The 18,314-nt window shown below is 45.7% G+C and overlaps 1 protein-coding gene across 4 annotated transcripts in view; it reads right to left on the bottom strand.

The window, feature by feature from the left end:
• WWOX (WW domain containing oxidoreductase) overlaps positions 1 to 18,314 on the bottom strand; it is a 995,315-nt gene that overhangs the window by 728,487 nt on the left and 248,514 nt on the right. For all 4 annotated transcript variants that reach the window (XM_032614393.1, XM_032614394.1, XM_032614395.1 and 1 more), the window contains exon 6: positions 12,591 to 12,679. In XM_032614393.1, the coding sequence (XP_032470284.1) occupies positions 12,591 to 12,679 (89 nt within the window). The remainder of the gene's footprint in view (positions 1 to 12,590; positions 12,680 to 18,314) is intronic.

Genomic DNA, 18,314 nt, shown 5'->3' with positions numbered 1-18,314 from the left:
AATATATCTTTATGCACATACATATTTAATGTCTTTTCTATAGAATGCCTATCATTCTATTAAAAGTAAAAAATCAGAAGGTGATATTCTAAGATACAAACAGTGGTGATAATAGAGGGGTAGTCATAGTGTATTCATGGATGAATATTTATGTTGTCTTAGATGTGCTTTAAAATAATCTAGCGGGCTTCCCTGGTGGCACAGTGGTTAAGAATCCGCCTGCCAATGCAGGGGACACGGGTTCAAGCCCTGGTCCGGGAAGATCCCACATACCGCAGAGCAACTAAGCCAGTGCGTGACAACTACTGAGCCTGTGCTCTAGAGCCCACGAGCCACAACTACCGAGCCCATACGCCGCCACTACTGAAGCCCGCGTGCCTAGAGCCCATGCTCCGCAACAAGAGAAGCCACTGCAATGAGAAGCACGCACACCGCAAGGAAGAGTAGCCCCCACTCGCCACAACTAGAGAACGCCCGCACACAGCAATGAAGACCCAATGCAGCCAAAAATAAAATAAATTTATAAAAATAAAATAATCGAGCAAGAGAGGGGCTGAAGACTGAACAAAACTGACCATATGTAGATACTTACAGAAGATGGGCGAAAGGTATGGGAAGGTCCATTATAACTCTTTTCTTTCTTATGTGTATTTGGAAAATGACCCCAGAAAAAATTCCAAGAAATAAAGACAAATTAAGGGAGGGCCAGGAAAATGGACAGTTTTCATGTTCACAATTACTCTTGTCCATATTTTTTCAAACGTCCTACAACGGGCATGTACTATCTTTGTGGTCACGGAACTTGTATAGAATAACATTTATTCATAATGCCAAAATAAATATCCAAATAACAGCAATATAAGTAGGTTTAACATCTGTTTGAAAAACCATAAAGGCAGTTAAACCTTTTAAAACAAAATAGAATTAAGGCCAAAGTGATTGCATCAAAAACCACCCCCAAGAAGACACGCACAATGAGAAACGCAGGACGGGAAGCCACAGCGGGAACTGAACGGCAAAGCCCCCCCTTCCGATGGGGCGGAAGGGGACGAGCTGCAAATAAATCAGAAGTGGACCTGATGCAAAACTCCACTCAGCTTGGAAAACCCGCCCACAGGATGAGAGAAAAAGACGAACTGCCTGGTCCAAGACACCTGAAGGTCAAACAGGCCTGAGGAGCCTGGGACTGAAATCTACTTTGGTACCTGGGTCTTTAAAGGTCACAGCAAGCTCTTCTCTACGATGAACGTGTGACGCCTTCCCCCTGATAGAGAGGCAAGTCCTGCTTCAGAGCACAGCTGAGTCAGAGGAAGTTCTGGAAAAATTAGCAGAGCTGCACGATGGAACTGTGCTTCTACTACTGGAAAGACCCGAGGAGGAGCCTAGGGCATCACCATCCAAGACAAAGAACGACCAGGACACAATGGTGAGTGAGAGAGCTGGACAACAGCTGGTCCTCCCTGACTCCCGGTCCAGTGCCCAGTCCCCCTGACCCACTGCTCAGCTCCACGGAGCAAACCCACGCCTCTGCACCAGTGAAGGACACCTAAGGTGTCTCCTTCTGTCCCCACCGAGAAGTGGTTTCTCCTCTCCATGACTGCAATGGGCTCAGATGACATGACAAAGCAACTGGAAAAAGAATTCCCCTAATAGAGAGAAACCTTGTCTTCAGTACTAAACATCTGACTGTAATTAAACGCCACTTTTACAAATACTTCAGATCTAAACGGCACTGCCTAGTGTTTGATGAAGAGATGAGAATTACACATAACTTTCCTGGAGAGTAATTTGCTTTCACAGATCAGAAGTAGAAAGAGATAGTCATATGCTTCCACGCCACAACTGCTCTTCTAAGAATTGATCCTAAGAAAATTAGAGAGCCAAAAAGAGATATGTGCAGGCCATTTTCATAGTGCTTATAACAGCAACAATAAAATTAGAAGGGACCTAGCATCTGAGAATTCAACATTGGTTAAATGCTTTTACCTATATGCAACGGATTACTGGATTCCAGCTGATTCCACGCACAGCCAAGCTGGGAACCATGGTGACAGTCTCTTGGGAGTTTGCTGATCTTACATGAGAAATCGAGGCACTGCTCTCCTTTTAGCGGGAGACATTCCACCAAGACCCATTTCCCAAGCTTCTATCACTGGTCGACTTACCCATTACTTGTACTTCTGAGACAACCTTTTTCTTCGTTCTATTTCTGGTTATCAGCTATTGCCTAATGTCGGCTCAAACACCCGTTTGACTACGGCTCAGTGACTGAACTATAATAGCATATGAAGCTTAGAAGGCAGACTGAAGAACTTTGCCACTGATGGAGAGGATCCATTTATATTTTGGGGAATGACAAGATATTGGGTATTTTCTCACAAAATGAAGAAAAAGAATGACTCAATATTAAACACACAGTGCAGTGACAAGTGGATTTTCAGCAGGCTGCCACAGTGGAGCGCTGGTGATTTATTTCAAACGGGTATTCAAGTTCTTCGGCTGACAAGAATTAGCTTCTCAACAATTTACTGGGGGGAAGAAAACAGACGGTTCCCAAGTTATGAAAATGCGATTTCAGTGTGGTTTAAGCACCACTTCCCAACAGGTCAATTACAGGTGAGAGGAGAATTCCGACATGACAATGAGGGTGGTTACTGGTACCAGGAGGAAAATCGAGCTGGATTCATCGGCCAAGCTGGGAAGTAGAATTCTGAACCACAGACGCTGAAATGCTTTTTTTCCGAGACTTACACAACTCAAGAGTTCTCTGAGAGTCACCAAATGTTAACCCTAACATCACGGGTTTGCTGGGTCCATGGCTGTGTGGGTCAAAGAACAGCTTGGTCATGTGACCCAAGCCCACACCAGGTTAGAAGGGCAGTTGTATGCTATGTGCCTGAGATAACTATTATACAGGATGACTTTAAAATCTGTTTCCCAAGATTTACAAACGTATAATCTCCATACCACCCAAGGAGGTACCAATTCAACAACTTAGAATGACTGAGAATTGGCACCTTAAAAGCAAACTTCAGTTCACCAAATGGAACTATGTGTTTCCATTTTTGGCTTCCCTCCCTCCCTCCCTTTCCCTGCCCCCACCCACCCATCCACCTATCCATCCCCTTCCTTGAGTTTACTATATGGCAGTAAAGGTAACAATTGCCACGGAGGATGATGGTAACAAAAATGATGATACAACCTGAAATGTATTAAAGGTTTACTAGGTATCAGGTACTACGTTTTATACACATTTTGTTATTTAATCCTTTCAACCACCCTGCAAGGGCATTACCATCACCTCCCACTTTCACTGATGAAGAAACTGAGGATCAGAGAGATTAAGGAATTTGCCAAGGCCACCGTCTTGGTAAGGTGTGGAACAGGAATTCAGAGCTAAGACGAAGATGAATTAGCCAAGGTTTCTGCTTCTCTGGGGCTCAGTCTAACAAAGGAAAATCAATATAGAGGAAAGCGTCCCCAAAGTATTCCAAGCACGATGATTGGGTGTGTGGTTGATGCTCTGAGAAGTGACTCATCAATTCAACCATGGTGTGAAGGTAAGAGGATGGGAAAAGGGAGGCTCCATAGAGGATGTGACAAAGTCATCCAGGGAGCAGGTGAGGGGCAGGTAGGCGGGCAGTGGCACAAGTCAGGGGCACAGGCCCCGAGTCAGGAGGCAGAACCTGTAAGCATCTCTGTGAGCAGAGTACAGAGGCATGGGATTGGGAGGACATGGCCACAAATGAAGGAGGAGGACGGACCAGACTCCAGGGGCCTCGGTGGGCCACACCAGCAAGCGCAGTGCTTGTAGCTCAGGTGGCCAGACACCAAGCAAGGCTCTTCCCCACAGGAAAGGATGAGCGCTGGGCTTGCATTTGAGAGTCACCACTCTGGGAGTTCAGATGTGTGAACGGCCAGGTGACCCTTTGGTCTTCTTCTGTCTACCTCACGAGCATCATGATGAAGCCAAGTAGGAGCCAAGGGGAAATGAACGCTGACACTTGGAGTAAATGTACAGAGGTGATTGCACATGCGAGTAAATAGGCGTCACCTCTGCTTATACAGACTCCATGGACAGACACCTGGTAGGAAACAGTTCTGGGCACCTTAGCTGAGGGGATGAGCCTCTCTCCGACTGGGTTTGTTTACCTCTTTTAGACATATTTCAGCAAAACCATTTCCTCTCGGTGACAGGATATGGCTGGAAGAAGCATCCCCCTCAACTCTGAAGTGACCTTAACAATTGTCCCAGCAGGCAGGGGTTGTCATCCACCTACTGCTGGGACAAATCTCCTTCAGAGGCAGTGAGTCTGACATGATGCATTTCCCAAATGAGACAGATCTTTCTGATTTCCCAAACCACCACCTAAGCAGAGCTCAGCAGCACAGCAGATTTTGGGCTAAGTTCTAGCCTCACCACCTACTAGCTGGCATGACCTGGGTCAAGGCCCTTCATCTCTGTAAGCCTTGATTTCTTGATCTATGAAATGTGGTTGATCATCGTATCAGGCTGAACCATGTGACACTGCCTTTCTTCTACAGTTTTTGACCTACCCCCATGAAGTCCTTGTGGGGATAAAATGGGGCGGCAGACGAGAGCTTAGCTGTGCATGACGAATAATAAATAGGTGACAAATATTAGCAATTACTGTCATCGTCATCATTTTATGGTTCCAAGTCCCAAGCAGGGCTTCAGTGTCTTCACTATTTAAACAATACCTGCTTGTCTTAGTTGACCTGCTTTCCCATATGGTGGTATTTCCACGACTCAGCACTGCACACTGTTCTACTCAAACTCTTCTCTCTTCCCTCAGCCTCTAAGGAACACAGAGTGCTTTCTGCAGAGAAATGAAACAAACCATGCACACACATTGGCTATATATACTTATTTATCTGGACCAAACCTAACATAATCCAAAATGGAACGTGTTTCTCACAGTGAGACGAGATGCTCTTCAAATGACTTATGGCGTTGGCCAAAAAGATCATTCCAGTTTTTCTGTAACATCTTACCAAAAACCCTGAACGAACTTTTTGGCCAATCCAATATGTTGCAAGGGACAAGGGGTTCTACTCCAAGTGTTAGCAAACCACAACCCCCCAGACTGAATCCCCAATCCAACTCACTTCCTGTCTTTCTAAATAAAGTTTTATTGGAACGCAGCCTCGCCCAGTCACTTACACATTATCGGTGGCTACTTTTGCATTACTGTGATTACTGTGGTCTCGCTCTACACTCGAGAGGCACTCAACACTAGCTGAGTGGCTGCTAATGAGACCATCTGGCTCATAAAGGTCAAAATATTCATATAGATATTTATATAAATATTTATTTACCTGATTCTTTTTATAGAAAAACTTTCTCAACTCATGCTCTAGTCCAGTGCTTTAAGCGATCACTGTTGAACGCCACCAACAAAGTTCGGATTCTTTGCTGGAGAATCCGCCAGCACTGGCGGGCTGGTGGGGGTGGGAGAAGGCAACCACAGAGTAATCGTATCTACTTTCCAAAGCCGGGTGATTATTCTTACTGGAAGGGAAGTTTTTTTGTGTGTGTCTCCAATTAACATACATCACTTTGACTTCCGGAAACATGATAGTGATGGCTGAACCTAGAATTCTGCTGGGAAATCAAAACTGTTTATTTTGCAAACATCACTGTGGTTAATTCAAATACATTTCCACGTATTCCTTGGCAGTGATGACTTTTAAGGATGGCAAAAAGGCTCACTGAAAAATTTTTTTTCCCCTAACAAATTTAATTGCAAAGTGGCCCTTAATTTATTTAACAATTATTCTTCTCCAGTAAGGATATGTTTTTGAAGATAGTCATCACTGTGTAAAGTTATCAAAAAATCCTTAAGCTTCACAAGTATTTTAAGAGAGAGAGAAGGCACAGGAGAAGGAAGATGGCAAATCGTTTAATTCCGATGTCTAGCCCAGTTCCTGGCACTGTTGTAAGCGCTGAATAAATAACGACGTGAAGGGAAAAAAATTTTTGAATAAACCAAAAAAGGAGGGGAGAAGAGGCATACGGAGTGCTCTGGTATCCCAGAATACAGAGGTTAACGATTTTTACTGTGTCCCACTATACCTCACTTATTCAAAGCAGGCTGCCCATAAGGCCACTCGAATCATCTGGAAAGAAACCAAGGGAAACAACCGCAGCAAGGGCAAAGGAAGTAGAGTCAAGCCACTTGCTCGGAAAGAGAACTGTGACGTATCCCTCAAGTCCAAGGCTTGGTGAAGAGTAACAAAGAACAGGGGAAAAAATACTCAGTGCAGCACTAAGTACTCCGTGATCCTCAGTGGAACACCACTATAGTAACAATATTTCTGCTCAGTGTTTCTCACGCTTATAGCTTGTGGGCAACGTGAAGCTCATGTCCTCTGTCCCCTTGGTTGCAAGGAATCTCCAAGCTCATTCCTAGGCCCAATTTTTTAACAACTGTAAAGACGTCATGAGAGCCACACCTCCTCTGGGATCACATCTGACTGGTCCACTTTGATCCCCTTCCCCTGTTTAGATGGATCTCTTCTTTGCATTGTATCATACTGCATGCATTTTTAAAAACCTCTCAAATCATTTTTGGATCAAGATAAGAACAAATGCACACACAGTCACAGGCACAGTGCACTGAGATGTGTCTGGTTATTTCACGCATCACAGCTTTTCTCCTCAACAACCCTGAAAAGTCTATGCGAGAACCTGCTTTATATAGACTTGGAAAGGGAGGCCCGGGGACACGGAGTGCCCAAGGCCACACAGCTAGTAAACAGTAGAGCTTGGATTTAAATCTAAGTTCAGTTGATCCCCAAAAACTCTGTTCTTTTCACTACACCAGCGCTTGGCACACTATGGCCGTTGGACATAACCAGCCCATTTCCTGCCTTTGTAAATAAAGTTTTATTGGAACACAGCCATGTTCATCCATTTAAATATTGTCCACAGCTGCTTTCATGCTACAAAGGCAGAGATGAGTAGTTGCACCAGAGATCTTATGGCCTGAAAAGTCTAAAATATTTACTCTCTGGACCTTTACAAAAAAGTCTGCTGACCCCTGCACTTTACTCTTTTGGGTTAGTATTTTTGTTTAATAAGGGATGACAGTACATAATCTGTTTTAGAAATATTTTTTAAAGAATTATATAAAAACATTTGATGCCTAAAGAGTTAAGTTTCAGAAGGCAAAACATTTACTTCAGATGGAAGCGCTCTTCCCTGATGTTTCTAGATAAAGTAAATGCTTCACAATATGAATTTTTCCAGTACCTCAAGGTGGAAAATCTATGGGAGGGGGAAGAATTCACTTGTAGATTTTTAAAATTTTTTCTTAAAAAGTCGTAATTAAGATCTAGATTTAGAGAGTTTATTACAGCTCAAATCTGCCTCTCTGGTGTTCTTTTCTTTTAGTTTTCATGCTTTGCAGAAAAGCAAAGCAACATGATCCTCTGTTAGGCAAACCAGAAATGGATTTCTCACTTTGAGCAAACAGTAACACAGATATGTAGGCTAAAACATTACTCTTAAAACTGAGCTGAGGAGAAGAAGAAAGATTAAGCTGTAATTCACACATTGGTCTTCAGGGTAATTTATCCCTCAAAATTTAGAATTTATTTATAATTTATAGCCCACCCACTTCCAAAGAAGGATTTGAGACAGCAAAATTTGGAATGAGAATCCAAGAACATTAAATCTGGGATTAGTAGATTCTCAAAGTCCTGAACTTTCAAGTTCTGAAAGTAATTTAGTAAAAAGTGAAAATAAATAGTTTTGTTAAAGATTTTCCCCTCAAATGTGTAAACAGTAAAGAGGGAATAGAAAAAGTATTCTTTCATTTTTTTTTTTTAAACATCACTATCCTATAGTATTTTTAAGTGAAAGAAAGCCTAATTTCTTTAAATTATGCTGGAGACAGAAAGTTGGAAGGAGAAAGCAGAAATCCACGACCAAAAATGAAGTTCTAGAAATCTTTAGAACTCCATGTTATTTTAATATGATCGTACTATCAATTTCAATTAATTTCCATGATGACTCAAAGCCCTTGGTCAATATTATAAAAGCCGACTGGTAACCGAGATCCAAGCAATACATTTTCTCTGTTATGTGCCATCACCAACTTTTCAACTTCCAGGATTGGAATCCAGATGCCCATTATTTCAGGAATACATAGGACGCAAACTATCAAACAGTATCTGATAAAGGAAAACACATTTACAGAGCTCCAGAAGCTCCTGAACTGCTGTTCCAGGCCCTGTTCAAAATGAGTGCTTTTCGGTAAACTAAGCAGTTAGAACTAGGGATAAAATTGTGCAAAAGTATCACAGACAACGTACTGCTGCTTCAGAGCCCATTACAGAAAATCCCAGTACTTGGTCTGCATGATTAGTGAGGGTCCCAGCTCTTCATACTCTGATGGATACCTCAGCCTGCGAGGCAGCGTGCAGTCTGGCTGCTCTCCAGGACTGCAGTTTCAGCAAAAATACCCTTCAAAACTCAGTTTGGTTGGGACTTACCACAGGCTTTGGTTTGGAACTTTCCAGTAATACCCAAAATAATTCGAACTGAGACACACTGGCCGACCACCACCACTGATGCTGGGGAGGACTGTCTGAAAGCAGACTGAGGCTTCCTGGGCTGACCACCCAGAAGAGTGAGTGGAGCAGAACAGGAGAAATGGATGAAAGAGGGGGTGGGCAAAGAGAGAGCGGGCACAGGAATGGGTTAGTCAGGGCGGGCAGAGCCTTAAGGAAAACGCTTTAGCAAGCAGGCACGCACATCCTCCTGATGGAAGACTACACCACCACCGACCAAGTATTCTTGCCAAAAAATTAAACAGGAATGTGACCAAGCCTCTAGAGTTAGCTACTTTTTCACGGGAAGCGTGGAAGACAAAAGAACAAGTTAAAGGACACCACAGGGATGCAGTCACTGAAGTACAGACCACAGAAAACTTTAGAGGACACACTGGTCCTTGAAACAAATATGTTGCATTAAAATTTGTTTGTAAGAAATTTAGAAAGGGAGGGAAAACCTATAGGTTAAAATGCATTGACCTTATGTGATTCCGGATTTAAACAAACTGAAAGAGAGAGAGAGAGAAGAGAAATACTTATTGTCTTAAATGGTGTTAAGCCACTAACTTTGAGTAACTTGGTTCTCAGCAACTCATACCAATCCAGAAATCCACACTGAAGAAAATGCCTGAAGGGTGAGGTGTAACGAAAAGAGGGGTCGTTGTGGATTCAGACAGACTCAGGCTCGAATTTGGGATCCACCACTTGCTACAGTTGGGACTGTGAGTTGGCCTCTCTGTGAAAAGCTGGAGCCTTTCCATGTGAAACAGAGATAAAAATGACTAAAAATGCCTGGGGTTATTGTAAGGAGTTACAGAGAGAACACGTGAATAGGTGCTCAGCACGTCGCCTCGCACGGAATACACAAAAAGTCGAAAAAGAGCTATGATCTGTATAATCGCTGTTAGCAGTGCTCATTCGGAAACGACTCAGTCCCCACCCCATGCCACACCAGCCACCCCCGGCCCCTCCAAAGTAGAGGAGGAAGAAGAGATCCCAGAAGAGGCTGAATCTACATCCCCTCCGGTAGAAGGTGGACAGAGGGCGGCCCGGCCCTTCAGTGAGCTAGATCTTCCAACTAGGTTTGCATTTACATCTGTTTCTACCTCTTTAGGTCTCGGGCTGTACACGCTGCTGCCCATCCAGGTACGGGGAGACACACCTGGGCTGGGGCATGAACCGAGGGGGTACACAAGGTAAAAAGAGCCTGATCGCACTTACTTCTGGTGTGCTCGCAGGCAGGCTTCAGAACAGAATTCCATGTGGTAGCATCCACATGGAATTTCAGTGTAAGGGTTTTTCCTCACCTCAGTCCAACGGCATCTAAAGCGATGGGTTCGGAACTGGCAGCCTTTCTTTCATTCGTCATTCTGTGTTACACACAAGGAAATTTTGATGCCGAAAGATGGGAGGGGATGATGAGCAGAGAGTGACACGTGTTTTTACGGCAGCTCAGTCAGCAGCACTTAAACTCACTTCTGACACTTCTCAGAATCTACAGACCTGGAAGGACTGAACTGTCATCTGCCTATCCAGGAGAGATTTCACTTTGGCAGTGTTTCAAAAGGAAAGTCGCTCGCGTCTTTTATGCGTATTTTCACTACCACGCTATTTCTCTAAGCCCATGAAAAATGCTGGACTCTCGGGAGACGGATAAAAGGAGGTTTGTGGTACAGGGTTGGCTAAGAGGAAAATCGCCTTTGTTTCTGAACCTAGGAGTACAAAACTTCAGAGTCGTTTGCTAAAATCTAGAATTAGGGCAAAATGGCTGCTAGCTTTCCTCCCAGAGTTTGGGCTTGTTGATTACAGAAGGCAGTTGGATCTGATGATTTCTGAATTACTTAACGGTTAAAAACTAATGGTCCCGTTAAGACTGACTTGGAAGATAGTCCTATTATGTAACAGTTGGCTCTCCTCGGCTAAATGGTTCCCGTCCAGCGTGGTCTGAAACCAGGACTGGAGGAAGCATGAAGAGGCAGTGCAGCTCAGCTCCCACTAGAGCAGCACGGTGTCAAGGAGAAAGCGGAGAGTCACAACGGAGGAAAATCCTACATCTGCCACCAACCTGCCAAGTGACGCTGGGAAAGTCACTCAGTTTCTCTGATCTCGGTTTCTGGCACATTAAGAATGACAGACAGTGCAGCGTGGTAGTTGAGGAGGGGGGCCCAGGAATGCCCGACTGCACGGGATCTCAGACCCTCTGCTTCCTGGCCACGTGCCTTCAGATAACTCACCCTCCCTGGTCTCGTTTTCCTCATCTGTGTAATAGGCATAATGACAGCACCCATCCCGAGGGTTGCTTCGAGAATTAAATCAGAAAAAGCACGCAAAGGGTTCTGGGTATGGGGCTCATAATAGGCACTCAATAAATGAGCTGTTACTGCTGCTACGGTGGTGGTTATTATTATTCACTCCCAAACAATCACAGAAATACAAGGTTGAGGAGAGTCAGTCACTAGCAGGAAAACACTGCCTGCTTGCTGGCCACTGAGACAATGGCTCGTGTGAGGTAAAGTGGGCTTCTGCCGGCCACCACTCTCTTCCCAGAGCCGAGAAGAGAGCCTGGGGCTTTGGAGGCACGCGTTAAATGCGTGTTAAGTGAATGAACAAGCGGATAAATGAATCAGGAAGGGATAAAAAAGCAAATGTCTTAAGAGCTACTGCTCTATCCTGAAGAGAGGATCTCCGAGACCACTGGCACGGGCTCGCAGCTACCAAACGCTGCCAAGAGCGCACGCAGTAGGGCTCACCTAGGTCTGCGGGCTGCATGGGGACGGTACCCAACTGTTCGTAGGAGCGCAGGGCCGGCACCTACGGGGATGGTGCAGCTCCCACTACAGACTCTGAGTTCACATTTCAACCTCAAGTACTCAGGCTACGGGATTGCTCCAGAAAGGGCTTTAGAGAACAGACTTCTCAACAGTCTAAAACAACAGAGTGAAAGACTAAGGGAGAAATAAGAAGAACTGGCTACTGGACAGCACTGAGGGGTCAGATCTGAATATCTGGTTTAAGATACCTCCCCTTACATCCATCATCTGCGTGGAGAACTATAAAACCAACGACCCCGACAGGGGCGAAGCCCCAGACAGTTTGCCATTTTATCAGTGTGCTCCGAATTCAGCCACTCGGTGCCCCTTTTGGAACTGTTTTATCCTTGGCACCTCCTGTACCATTATTAACTTAATCCCTGTGTTTAAATCAACTCACTGAAAAAGAAAAATTAAATGAAGTTATTTGTTAAAGAAATTTAAACCACTGTGTTAAACGAGAAACCCAGTATTGCCTGCCCTAAATAATATGAGGGAACTGTAAAAATAAACACTAGGAAACAAAATATTGTAATGAAAATGAAGCTAACCACCACTGCTTTCCTCAGCTCTGGCTCTGAGGGCTGCTCTGTCAGAAAGATGTTGGCAGTGATGGCAAAAAAATCTGCCGGTCCCTAGCGAAGGCTTCCTCCTTCAGGCATTTTGAAAGTCTGAGAAAGATGAGGGAATAAAAAGGAGGAAGTTTCTCATGATGTGAGTCCACGCTTCTGGAACCACATTCACGCACCACGTAAAATCACCGCAGGTTTGTGAAACAGCAGAAACTTCTTCTCGTGCTCTGACGTTCAGCCCCCTGGCAGGACTGGAGAGCTGACCTTACTTGTTTCCGAGTGCAATTAAAATATACTTTTCCTCGATTCTGGGAGGCACTGCAAAAATATCTGCAATCAGGATGCAGCTTACAAGCGGGTGGCTTTCAGGAGCCACTTTTACTGCTGCTTTAGTACTGCCTTTCCCTTTTTATCTGCGAGGCTGTTATGAGATTGATGACGCATCTCAAAATGAGGGTGACTCAGAGTCAAGAAAATACGGTACACCTTCACTGGGCCAATATAAATGAGCCTCCCGTCTGGACGCCAAGACAACACAATAGCCTTCCGGCCTCCCCATTGTGTTCATCTGATAAAGACATTATAATACAAGCTATTATGATCTATAACCCTCCACTGGAACACTCACACATTCTTGGCCTTGAACGCTTGAGCAAAATGCTGCACGCTATGGAGCACAGCGAGGTCCAGGGTCATTGCTTCCACCTTGGCTTTATGCTGGAACGAGAGAAAATAAAAGGAAATGATAAATAACAGCAAGTTTAGTTCATGGTATCAAGTTACAGTAAATGTGCTATGGAACATGTCGGAATTCCCCTGTTTAATATTAGACGCCCAGAGAGAATATAAATCATCGGAATGAATGGAAGAACGGGGCGTTTGACTGCCAAGTTGAGGGAGGATGGGAGGCTGGGACTCTGCTGAAACTGCATGCTGGGGGGTTGTGCTGTTTGACTCAGCGCACGAAACAGGGTCCTAAGGGTCCTCGGGCTCACACAGCTCCTCTCCATCTGCCTCCTAAAAAAACTGTAATGATAGGGCAACACCAGGACAAAGCCTGGCTCCTGCAAGAACTCCGGAGACCACGTGTTAATCTCAAAAGCTGCCCTCCGGTTCTGAAACGATTCCACCAAGCCTGCATGAAAAATGAGAGACAATTCATGTACACAAAGTACAAACGCAGGCAAAACTCGTTTATATCAACGGAGCCTGACTGCTCGACACCTCCCTGGTTTAGTAACCCTGTGAACCCTATAGATGGGCAGGACACATATGGATGGTAATAATGATGGTATTAATGAGGCCATTAATGTCTACGCTGAGCCGGTGGTGGGTGGGCATTACAGGCATCATCTCATTTCATCCTCAGGACAACTGAAGGATGCGTTTGTAGTTTGCCTGTTTTACAGTGTGGCATCTTATAAGAGATTGTAGAGCTAAGAAGTGTGGACGGCAGGACTTCAAGTCAGTCTGACACTGGCTGGAGTCCAAGTTCCCTCCTGGAGAGACACCAAAAGGACTGCAGTGGTCAGGATTTGAAGCCACCCTGTTCCACTGCAGGGCCTCCTAGCACACTTCTGGAAAGATCAGAGTTGCCTTGTATTTACAGAGCCCTCCCAATTTTTGAGTCTCGCTGGACTTTGGAGTGTGAGCTGAAATGCTATCACTTCTTAGACGTCCCTCCGCTGAAGGACAGACTGCCAGGCCACCTGCCTGTTCAGGTAAGCAGATCCCCATAAAACGAACGCTGAGCTTGGGAATTCTTGTCTAGACTGCGAGGTTAAAGTAAGACTATGGAGACCAACACAATACTAGAATATTATGAAGGGGGATGCAAACGGCCCTGCTGGGGACATCCTCCACCCGAATGGATGCAAACTGTGCTGAGAAGCTTCGTGTGTCTAAGGCAGTTCACCTCTGCCGCCTAGGTCCTGGGCTCCGACCCAAGTCCCAGGCCTTGAACAATACATATCAGGCCGAGGCAGCAGGAAAGCACACTGACTTTGGGCCGTGTAACCTTTCTGAGCCTCAGTTCCCTCATCTGTAAATGTGAATATTATCTACTCTCAGCGTTGTGAGATTAAGTATAAAGCATCTAACATCCTGCCTTGAAGAGACAAAGTATTTCATCAGTTTAACCAGGAGGAGATAAGATGCCCATGGTGACAAATTCTTCCCCTGAGGCCACTGTGTAGTAAACCGTGGTTTGGGTGGGCAACAGTGCAGCAAGGTGGATGAAACGATGTTGATGACAAGCACCGGTGCCCCCCGAAGACCACATTGGACCAGATCACTGTTGGCTCCTAGAGGATCCAGGTCCTGCCCACTAACAGAGCCCAGTTTTAGGGAAAGGGCGTAGGGAGGGATTCAATGACCTCCCCAAACCCCAAGAGCTTATCAGTGGCAAAGGCAAGTTGGCCAAAGAAGATTTAAATTCCTCAGGTAACAGCAGCAGATGCTCAAACCTGCAGATTTTGGAAGAAGGAGAAGTGTTTAACCTGATGCAGGAAAAGGGGAAGTGCCAACACATGGGTTTTTTTGTTTTTTGTTTTTTTTTGCGGTACGCGGGCCTCCCACTGCCATGGCCTCTCCCGTTGCGGAGCACAGGCTCCGGACGCGCAGGCTCAGCGGCCATGGCTCACGGGCCCAGCCGCTCCGTGGCATGTGGGATCCTCCAGGACCGGGGCACGAACCCGTGTCCCCTGCATCGGCAGGCGGACTCTCAACCACTGCGCCACCAGGGAAGCCCCAACACATGGGTTTTGTTAGGGAAGTATTGCACCTGGAGGGTCCAGGTAAGGCAAGGCCACGCCCCTCATCCTACAGGGAGGGAAACTGCCCCCAGGAGAAGAGGATGCACTTGAGTGATACTGTACCCCATGCAGAGCGCTTGGGTCTCCGGATGGGGAGCAAACGCCCCCCCCCCCCCGGCTTTCTGTCTGCATGATGTATATTTATCTGTGGCTAAAACCTCTTCTGAGTGGGAAGTCTGCTAATGGCTAACTTGTCTTCCCCATAGATTCTTATGCCTCCTAAATGCTCAACTACCCAATCTGGTGTTCCGAGTGAGTGCGTAAAATGGCCTTTCACCCTCATCCTGCCCGCTCCAGCCCCAGCCTCTCCCGGCACACAGCACGGCACGCACCACCAACACAGAATCTTACAGAACTCTGAATGGATCACAAGAGGAAAGTCAACTATTTAATCTATTAAGGAAGGGGTGGTAAAGACATTGCTCCTCTCAGCCGAGCCCCCGATGGAAACCCCAAGGGATACGCTGGCTACATATTAGGAAAATGGATGTTCATTCTTCCCCCATAAAACAGGGAGAACATTCCCAGATGGTGACCCCAAAGCAATATTTCCAATGAAAATGATGGCGCAGCCAAATGGGCCAGTACATTCTTCTAAATGTGCAACTGACACGTGGTAAACTGTCTTCTGGTCCTCCCCCTTCACTTGAAGATAAAGCACAGGGCTGCCACTACCAATAAGAACAAAATCAGACCATACACATCCAGGGGGAACAAGGGGTCACAAGCCATCAAGTAGTTCAACAGACTAATCCACAGGCTGTGTGTTACTAGGCTCCTGGGGACGGTGATTCACGTCCACACGCAATTACTCAGGTAATTCTCCTGCCCTCGGTATCAGGTTTCCTGTTTCTGCTACTGACCGTGAGAAATGCAGAGAAACTGTCGTGCGATTCAGTTAAGTCCAGTGAAGGAAAAGCACAGCTTTTAGAATTAAGGTGTGTGTATGCGTTGATGTGTGCGGGTTGGGGGGTTTGCTCTTCCGACTGGCAGACAAACTTAACGTGATAGAAATGTTTATCGTGGGACATGCTCTAAAGGAGAAGGCAGGGGCTGACGGACTGCAGACAGAAAGCATTTCTGAGGGATAAGCTGATGATTGCTAGGTGAAAGCAAGAGGCCCCATCTGCCAAGGTGAGCTTTCCCGCTGAGTCTGACTATGAACCTGGGACTGGCCACAGTTCACTATCTTGGTATGACTCACTTTTGCTGCTGTTGTTGTCGTTAACTTCAATTTGGAACGAATTATAGACTCACAGAAAGTGGCAAAAATAGTAGTGAGAGTGCCCACGTACCCGTCTCCTAGCATCCGCCAAAGGGGGCATCTTATCCAAGTATAGCACGTTATCAAAATTAGAAAATCGACACTGTCACAGTGTAATTTATTAGACCGCAGACATTACTTGGATTTCACCAGTTCTGGGACGCACTCAGTTCCTTTTACTTGGAATAACTGTGTGTATAATTCTACGACATTTTATCACGTGCACAGATTCAAGATACAGAACTATGCCGTCACCACTAAAGAACCACTGAGTTTTCTTTTAAGATGTTAAATCTGCGTATGCCGCTCAGGATGTGAAAAGTTCAGGCCTGTTTGGCCAGAGTGTGCCCTCTGGATTGGCAACAGATGCCCCTATACAAAGTCCTAGCTTAAAACGCTTTTGGAGCTTGGAATGGCCAACAAGATCCGCTCCTAATTCCTTAGTGTGGCTCACACAAGTGCCTCCGTATTGACCAGGATGAGCTTCGGTAAGGAACAGCCCCCAAACCTCAATGTCTTAAGACAACAGACGATTATTACTTGCTCACGCTTCACGCCCATCTTATGTCAGCGGGGTCCTGTTTATTGTCGCCGGCCAGGGGCCCCATCAGGTGGAGCCTCCACCCTCTGTAACATCACCAGTCTCTACAGTGCGGGGAAGAGAACGTGACAAGGTGCACGTGGAACGTCACAGGCTTCCACCCAGGGGTGACACGTGTCACCTGTGCTCACGTTTTGTTGGCAGAGTAAGTGTTGTGGCTGTGCTTAGCTTCGAAAAGGTGCAACCCTCCATATGCCCAGCGAGAACAGAAATGCAAACATATGCACGATGAATAACAGTAACGACTAACACTCAGTCCATGATTTTGCCCCATCTACCTCTCTAGGCTCATTTCAGGCCACTTCCTGCTTCATACTTTCCATTAGTGATAGAAAAATTTAGAAATGACAGATGAACGTGGCCAAAAGAAAGCATCTATAATCCCACCACCCCAATATTAACTGTTAGCTTTCCAAAGGTCCCTCCCCTCTTCCCTTCCTCTCTACCTATCCATCTATCCAGCCAGCCGGCCAACCGTCCATCCACTTAGCTTTGGTTAACAGAAACGACTTCTTACTAGAACTCTGAATCTTAAAATGCTATAAAATGCCTCTCTCAACCCTTCCCCAAATCCTCACCCTTTGCTTTAATCACACCAGTACACAAATTTATCATCTCAGGCAAAATAGGAATGTAAATTTATTTTAAATTATGTATACAGATGCTGGCACCCATCGCTTTCAAAGAGAACTGCACAGGTGGCATTCCACACACGAAGCACCAGGCAACGTCTAAGCCGTTGAGAAGCCCACCTGCTCCCAACACCCCAGGCTCAGCCAAAAAGACACAGTAATGAAGCAACCCACACGTTCTTCTTCCATTTCCCTGGACGTCAGGGGATGCTCGGTGGAGCACAGTCCACCGACACTCTCAACAGACCAAGTCTTCTTGGTTTGTTCTTTATTAAGTTCAGAAACCCTGGCTTAGTGATTCAGGAGTCTGCAAATGCAGAATCAAAGGGGTTCCTGCTGTTGTTATGTAACAGTGATCTCTCATACCGTTTTACGACTATAAATTAGCCAAGTATGACTCAGATGTGATACTGCCTGAAACCAAAGGAACCATATAGGGACTGTGCGGTATTTAAAGGGAGAAGTGGGAAGATGTTATCATCCACGGGAGATGGCAGAGTTGGGCTGACCCGGAACCACAGACCAGCATGACCACAGTGCTGGCCGTGCGACGTCAGGGGAGCTGTGTGACTGCTCTGGGCCTTAGCACCAATGCCAAAATGTGCGTTTGCCTCGCACGATTAGGGTAAAGATGAGGTATGATGTATATAAGATATGGGGCACATAAATAATAATAATCATTTGTAAGGCCACTGCTAAAATGTGATGTCCACTAAAATGGGATGTTTGTTGTTCAATCATAAAGCATATTACCAATTGCAGTCTCCCTTCTTTATTCCACAAATTTACCTGAAGTAGCTCAAAGTATGAACAGCAGCTCTGTGATGGAGGATGGATGACACATGACCCCAGAGCAGGAGGAAGGAGGCTCACCGAATCCCCCAGAGGCCAAAGTACCCCCGTTTCCAAACTCAGTAAGTGTTCTGAACCTGAAAGGTGTTAAGGCCATGGTGAAGGCCACAGACTCAAGTTGGGCCTCCTGGGTCTAAATCCCACTTCTAGCACTTACCAACTGGGAAAGTTACTTCTTGTGCAATCAGTT

This window comes from Phocoena sinus, chromosome 19, assembly GCF_008692025.1.
Source record: "Phocoena sinus isolate mPhoSin1 chromosome 19, mPhoSin1.pri, whole genome shotgun sequence".
Lineage (NCBI taxonomy): Eukaryota > Metazoa > Chordata > Mammalia > Artiodactyla > Phocoenidae > Phocoena > Phocoena sinus.
Note: the sequence above shows the minus strand (reverse complement) of the source record. Positions and strands in the feature narration are given on the sequence as shown.